The sequence below is a fragment of the Centruroides sculpturatus genome, unplaced genomic scaffold (assembly GCF_000671375.1).
Source record: "Centruroides sculpturatus isolate CEXI.00-Female unplaced genomic scaffold, Cexi_2.0 scaffold676, whole genome shotgun sequence".
Taxonomy (NCBI): Eukaryota; Metazoa; Arthropoda; class Arachnida; order Scorpiones; family Buthidae; genus Centruroides; species Centruroides sculpturatus.
The window spans coordinates 86,393-94,720 of NW_019384987.1; the positions used below are offsets into that span (position 1 = coordinate 86,393).

At 28.0% G+C, this 8,328-nt stretch overlaps 1 protein-coding gene and 1 long non-coding RNA gene across 2 annotated transcripts in view; one reads left to right on the forward strand and one right to left on the reverse strand.

Annotated features, from left to right (window-relative positions):
- Nucleotides 1–8,328, reverse strand: part of LOC111632932 (nuclear envelope integral membrane protein 1-like) — a 41,653-nt gene that overhangs the window by 8,608 nt on the left and 24,717 nt on the right. The window contains 1 exon segment of the mRNA XM_023377451.1: nt 2,058–2,219. Within this exon segment, the coding sequence (XP_023233219.1) occupies nt 2,058–2,219 (162 nt within the window).
- On the forward strand, nt 2,569–3,914 carry LOC111632933. The gene is made up of 3 exons (XR_002757961.1): nt 2,569–2,725; nt 3,232–3,451; nt 3,553–3,914. It is a non-coding gene; the product is annotated as an uncharacterized LOC111632933 (long non-coding RNA).

Sequence of the window (8,328 nt, forward strand, 5' to 3'; positions counted from 1 at the left end):
AATAAACTGCCCAAATACCCTTAAACAAAGGAAAAGTACGTCCTTTATGAAGGCATAGAGCCTTTACTACATGAAAATGAAAATTAATGAATACACTGTGTACAGTAATTTACCTGATAAGACAGACCTCAGAAAAATACTTTATGAGAGCTTTTATACTTTTATAAAGCTGTCTATAATGAAAATTAATTAACTAAGGATTGTTTTGCCCTGCCAGGGTGTGGCCGAGTTATCCAGAGTGCCGGGTTATCGAGAGCCGAGTTTTCGAGGTTCTACTGTAGTAGTAACTTACCCACATGCACATTGAAATCTAATTTGAATATCATCATCATCAATGGTTCTTGTTGTGATGTCTAATGACACAAGGCGAATCTTGGCACCACTACTGAATTGGTAGTCCTGTCTTTGATTGGTTGGGCCATTGACTTTCTTTAACATAGGAAGTATAGGAAGTTGACCATCAGTGGCCGACTCTGTCAAGCAGCTTGTTCAGAAACCGAGTTATTGTGCAGCAACTGGAGCAAATATGGTGTTCAAAATTTTGTTTGTAAACAGGGCATTTGTAACTCAAGGTTTGACTGTATTATAATTTAAGATATTTATTTTCTGGAAATGTATTCTATCTAGTTTTTTTTAATATAAATATAACAATATAAACAATGAACTAAATGAATAATTAAAAAAAACTCTCTCTAATTTTCTAATATTAAGTATACTTTACACAATGTTACAATTTTTAAGACCACAGGTTTGAGTATATTAATTATCAGAAAATTTGTTTAAATAAAAATCATAGCAATTTTTTAAAAATTAGATAATATAAACAATAGTTCAATCCATGTATCATATCATTACATAAAATATTGATTATTATCTATCAATAATTAAAAAATTTACTGTAATTATCAAGTAAGAGAATTTTTAAAGGAAGAATGAAACAATTTGAATATACCATAAATCCTCTAATAGATACCTGACCTGAAGAATATACTTACCTCCAGTGTATGTAAGAGACCTGATGTATCTTACATACACTGGAGCTAAGTATATTATCTCCAATAGATAAGGATTTTCATTCAAACTAGTGATATAAAAAAGGAGAAATATAGTTCATTCTTTTTTCCACTACTACCTTTATGGTTTTCCTCATCCATTCTCTCCCAAAGAATGAAAACTGTAGGGTAATTGATAAGAACTTTTCCTTTTTATTTAACAGAAAAAGCACACTACTGCACAACACATTACTACTGTAAGCATAAAGTTTTTATGGTATTACTATATCTATGTTTCATGAATTTTTCTAGCCACTATCTGCTAGCTGTGAACACTGCATTTTGTTTATCATTTTCATCTATCTAAGCGGGTGAAGATTTCTCTTGTCTTATCTGTGATGGCCAAGACAGAAGAAATCTTCACCCATCCATCTGGAGATAGTTATTTTTCTCTTGCTGCTCACAGATCCACTGCATAACCTTTTCTTCTAATTCTTCACTGATCTTCTTGCACCCTCTTCCTGCCAGCCTCTTTGCTTCACTCTTATTTTTGATAGTCTTAAAAGTATCATGCTTGCTTCCACACATGTGAATTTGCTTTGAATGCACTTTGAATTTCTGCACTGCTGCTTTTCCAATTGTTTTTTTGTATATACATTTGTTTTCAGTTTAAAGGTGACACTTTAAGGCCTCTTGGTTGTCATTCCAATCGACATCCAGTTCACTGATCTGTGTAAAATGAAGAGTTCAAAAGAGAAAATACAGAAAGATGCACCCCATGTTGTAGTAAAAATATTTTTCAAGAATTCCCAGAGGAAAATTACCATAGCTAGCATATACAGAACACTCTAAAGCTGAGCACAGGAATTTAACACTTAGTATCTATTTAGCAGTTTGAACTAAACATTTATAAGTGACCTAACATCTATTAGAGGATTTACAGTTATACTATTAAATTAAATTTATTTACTATTTTTTACTTAAATTTATTTAATTTAAATTTTTATGAATTGAAAAAATATTTTAAAAATTGATAATGTAAGTAACACATTAAAATGTAAATACCTGATAGGGTTATTTAGTTTCCTTAATGTTTTCCAAGCATTGCAATCTGGACTGCAGCAATACTTTCTTAATTCTTCCAAAGCTTTCTTTGTTTCTTCATTTGCTTGTTGTATATATTCAGTTTCTGTTAATAATTTTACTTTTGGTGGAAACCATCTCCTCCTACTCAACAGATAATCTATTTTAAAAACTGTAATTTACAATGAACATTTTTGAACTGCATGTATTATCTTACCATAGCATTTGACCTCTTATCAACCATTTTTGTGGAAATACATGTATTGTAATAATTGTAATGATAATTACTGTTGGTACTTCTCTGAATTCAGAACTGAAGAAAATTATGGATAATCCTATTAGCTAAAATATTTTAAATTATTATTGTTATATTCATTGATTTTGTAATAATAAAAAATAAACAATTATTATATTTCATACAAATAATAAAAACTATTTATTGATTATAGCTAAAAAATGAATGGATTTTTCTTGAAATATTTTAATATGCTAATTTTAATTAATAAATAATGTAATTTGAAATTGTCATCTCTTAAGTAATACTTTAATAATTAGAATTAAATAATTTAGAAACTTTGCAAAAAATTGATTTAGGGCCACATCTAATTTCAGAAGGATATCATAAGACCATATTTTGTAGAGCAGATTGTGTAAGTGTATATATTCAGTATGCATGTATTAAAAATATATATAATTTGTTTCTAGATAATATCTTTAGAACATAATATAAATTAACAATTTCTGAATTTTAATATATAACCTATCATATTTCAGTATCTAAATTTCACAGGTATTGCAATGAATAATCTAGTAGTAATGCCTATTAGTAATTGCTATCCTAAAATACTAGCAAAAGTCTGGCTCTTATTTTCTGTAATAATTGCATATGTGAAATATTCAAAATATATAAAATGTAGCAATTTTGTTTCATAATACTGTATTATAATTGTGATTAAACATTCACTGAAAATTCTATGAAGTTCAGAAATAATTTATAATTGTAATGATTATAATTAAATTAAATATTTTTAAACATGCAGCATGTTTTCAATATCATATTCTATTTAATCTGATTCTCAGACAGTTGGGAAGTAATTATAAATTTTTCTTAAAAGAATATTAATTATAACTTTCAAAACCAAGCTTAACTTTCTAGATTGTTATATCAATAATTGTCCAAGTTGGAAATGCTGCAAGATATATTGAAAATTCAAAACACACAGTGATTTCAAAAGATGTAACAACACCAAAGAATATTTTGTTCCAAAACAGAATCTCTTTTTAAATTCATTTTGTAATGGTGAGCCTGAAAAAAACTTCTCAAGCATGCTGAAAATGTTTGTTTTATTAAATTCCTGTGTAGAAAGGTGTATAAGGTATGTTTAGTGCTTTCTTGGGGGGTTAATTAGTGTTGATTGGTTATGATGACCTTTTGCTAATCTTTTCTGCATATTTCTTATTTTTGTGTTTTTTTCAGGTGGGTACATTTATTGGATTTATTAAATTATTTTAATAATTTCTGTTCATTTCTATTGTAATGTCATCAGATCGTCACAGTGTATCACAACTTGTTTATTAGTTAATTTTGTATGTTTGGAATATTGTGTATTAATTACCATTTATGAGATTTTGTATTGGATATTTTATTTATGTATTGAAATTGTATTAATGAACTGAATGTTGCATATACGTAATGGTTATTGTATTTTATGTATTGGATTTTGTATCTAAAAACTTGGACTCTGTAGAGATTATTATACTTACTGTATTTGTGTTTATGTTATTGAACAATATGTTTGTTTGTATTTTTTCTTTGCTCCTCATACAAAAAGTAAAAAAACCTTGTATTAAATTAATTAATAATAAAAAAATAATGCTTTCTTGTTCTAAGCTATTTTCAGACTATCAGAAATCAAATAAATCAAGTGAATTGAAGGTAGAATTCATTTCATTTAACTGACTTCTTATAAAGCATAAAAAAATAACCAAAAAAGTTTGGCTGCAAGATTATGTAATTTGGGCTCGATCAGAACACATGATCTTCAAAGCAATATCTAAAATGTTTTCAATCAACTTGGTTAGCCATGTGCTAATTCATAATCTTCAGTTAAAAGAACAAGTTTATTTTTTCAGATTCATTACTGACATGATCATCATGATCATGTTTTGAATTGCCACATTCAGCCCTTTGAGATTCTATGCTGCAGACATAATCTCCAGCTCTTTCCTTCTGCTACAATGATTCTCCAGCTGAATAATCTTAATAGTTTTAGATATTTTTCTGTTTTGTCCAACCATCTTGCTTTGTGACTGCCCTTGAAGTCAGATTCCTTCTGTTGATCAAAATATAGACAAATTTTGGCAGCCAGTTTGGATGCATTCTTTCACATAATCCAGCAATCTAATTTGACTGGCTTTAAAATTCTTGTTATACATCTGATACTGTACAGTTGGTGTATTTCTGTGAGATGACAACAACAACAAAGTAAGATGAAGAACAGCTATATATATAAACATCCCAAAGCCATTGTAGCATAAAATAGTCTGATTAATTAAGGCTGTCATTTGGTTTATGAAAAATAGCTATAGCATTTTGGAAACACAAGTCTACCAAGAATTTTCGATCCAGTCCAAAATAATAAATGGGCAAAAATGTAAAAATATATTTATCCAAAACTTTACATTCAAAAAGTAGGAAAAGTAGGGCATTCTACAGAAAGCAGGATAAAGTAGGACATTTTAACAAAAGGTACAAAAGGAAGGACACATGGGAGCCCTATGAATTTTATTACTATTAATAAAAACATTTTATAAATGCAAATATATTCTATCAGAATTAAATCATTTGTGAATAAACCCAAACTATTTTAAATGAATAATAATTTACTTCTAAATCAAGTTAATTCTTAATCAATGTTAAGATTATAAAATTCTCCTATTCACACTCAGAATCTTTAACATTACAAAATCAACACACTTTTTTTTATATTTGTGGTTTTAGGCCCCTTACCACTCAGAGAGCACAACCTTATAACTATTATAGAAATATATCTTATAAGAAAAAATAATGTCTTTACAGATTATTTTACTAAAAATGTCTCCGATTTATTTAGTTACATTTATTTAAATATAATTTGTAAACAATAAAGAAATTTTATCAATACTTAATATAAACACAGATTTTTACCTGCAAACTCCACTGAATCAGATTTAATGTTTTATGGTTTGTGACTGGTCCATAATAATAACAAACAGCACTACTGATTACAGCAATAATAATAAAGTAAGCTATTAGAAATTCCCTGTATGATTCTACAAGTGACTTTACGTTTTCCCATATCAGTTGTAATAAATAAAGCACCAGTGACCATCCAAAGATTAATATACTGTATGCACCAACTTTCTAAATAGAAAAAAATTTTATTTCAGCTTTTAATAATCTACTGATATTATTCACAATTTATGTTATAATCATTAATACAAAATAATTTTATATTTAAATAAATAGTTCATATAAATAAACAACATTACAATAATCACACCTTACTTCTCTAGCAGTTATTTTATTCTTGCAACTATCTTATATCTGCTGTTCAAAAAGATTATTGTGTCTGAAAATGGATATTTAAACATCTAAAAATGTTTGCAAGAATAAAATATGTTCTGCAAAAATAAGACACAATAATTATAATGTTAAATTAAAAAATAACAACAACAAATATAAATATTTTTATCCATAGCATCTACTGAAAAATAATCATAAAACAAAGAGAAACAAAAAGATATTTGACAAAATACAGAGCTGAACATATTTAATTGAAAATTTNTCAAGGTCATCCAGCTGTGTAAACAATGACTCATCAGTGTCAAATTTCGCAGTAAGGCGAGACAAGGGTTGTTAAACTTTGAACCTTTTTCTTCAAAATTAGCGCATTTCTTTTGTTTTTTTCCAGTTTTAAGTATTTTTTATGCTTAATTAAAAATTCTAAAAAAAATGGGCAGGTCAGAAGCGGTTAATGTATCACTTGGTATATTGTAGTGACAGATAAGCTGTGTAAATTTCCTGTAAATAAACTATATATACTGAATTGAGTTGAGTGTAGAGGTGTATTTCTAATAAACCTGCATTATGAACATCTCAGGCCATGCTTACTCAATACATCCACTTCAGGAGACAGAATATAAAGAGGAACTTTTGCTATGGGTTTGGAAAAAGTGTTTTTAATGTCCATAGAGCAAAGAGAGCCAGATGAAAGATTTGAGCTGGAGTATATATCAGATACACCAACATATCACCAACTAAACAAATTGCAGAACACAAATATGACATAAAAAGAAGAAACAAACCACTGTTCTTTCCATATATGACTCCAAAACAGGAGTAAAACCAAACTTTGACTGAGCAAGTCTTAATGGATACACCATTCAGTCAGAGCATGCTAAAACAAGGGATACTCTGGAGATTTACAAAGCAAGATGGAGAGAAGAATGCCTCAATTTTAAAGAGGGAAAAATTTTAAGTGTGTGGTAAACTTTTTTGATGATCCAAATGGGAACCAAGAAAATGGATCTCATTAATCACGAAAACATACATGTAAAACCTACATAAATTTATATATCTGTTAAAATTCATAAATATCTATATAACATCAATTTATATTTGTAAATAGTTAAACTAAGAACATTGAACATGATTTTGAACTTCGTCATTCATTCAAAAGTTTGAAGTTTTATATCATTCTTCTTCAAATTCCAAAATAAAATGGAAAGTTTAAGAGCTGAAGCAGATCTACAATTAGATCAAAAACATTTGTCCACATCCACATGAAAAATTCAACTCCTGCTGATGTTAAAATAAGGTTTTTGGTGAGTCAATTAAACAATCCAGCTTATAGATGCAGAAGTATAGTTATTTATGAATTTAACATTGTTATATAATCAGATTCTGAAGCAAATATCTAATACAGAATGCTAGCACTTCAAGAAACAGATAAGTTCTTGAAATGGCAAATTTTAGCATGTGACTATGACATACACACTTTTTTCATTTTTGATTCTTTCCATCCTGTGGGCACTAAGTGAGCTTTTTAATCATATCCATCATGGATTCAGCCATGTCCATAATGAAGATAGCCAGGTAGTAAAATAATGGCCCAACATATCCAGGACTGACTACTCCCAAAAAAATTTCTGAGGGTTTTCAACCACCTGGATTTATACTTGAATACCCAGAGTGGTAGGCTGAAACCTTAACTGTCTGATACATCTATCATCTACATTCATATTAATGTAAAAAAAGTTTATAACACTTATTTGAGAATATTGTTTTTTGTATATAGTTCAATGTTTATACGTTAATAAGCTCTCTAAATTTTAATCGTCTTTTAAATAGGTTATTCCATTCAAACAACATAAAAAAAATTTAATAGAAAAGAATGAGCAAAAAATAACATAGATAATTTATAATAATCTGATGATATTAAGTTTACATCAATCAATATTAATTCAAATTTCTGTTTTTTTATTAAACTTTTAAATAGTAAATTATTAGCATTTCATTATTTTATTAGAAAAATGTTAGGTGCAGTTCTTATGCTAAACTATAAGCTATGTAATAAAATGTTAATATACATATTTTAAATTTAAATAGATATCTTTAATAAAAAAAAGCAGAAAACACACTTTCCTAATTCAAAATTTCAGAATTAAAGAGCAGAATTAAACTTATGCTATTTTAAATTTTGTAAGGCAACATTAAAAGTTATAAAAATCTGCATTCCCACTTCTGAATATTGAATATTAATTGAATATTGTTATTATAATAAAAGTCTGGTTTTCATATTGTTGGTAGAATAATCATGAGATGCTGATCTTTTGTTATATTTTTATTCAATAACATTAAGACTAACTTAACTATATACATTATGGTACACTATAGAACAACAGTTGCCAACCTTTTTCGGGTGGCGACCCCTTTTTATAAAAGCCAAGTGTCCCGCGACCCCGATACAATTGAAAAAGGCATTTTTAATAAGGTAATTAAAAAACAACGAAATTAGTTTTTTTACTATAATTTTATTTTAAATTGTTTAATAATTTAATGCAATGGTTGAAATTGCATGTTATTAACCAGTTTCAAAATTCGCGGGTGAGTTTTTGTTAACGCCAATCTCATGTCATTCTCAACATTTAATTTATTCCTCTCAAACTCTCAACACATGTTTCAACCAACTGTGACAGAATAGCGTACCTA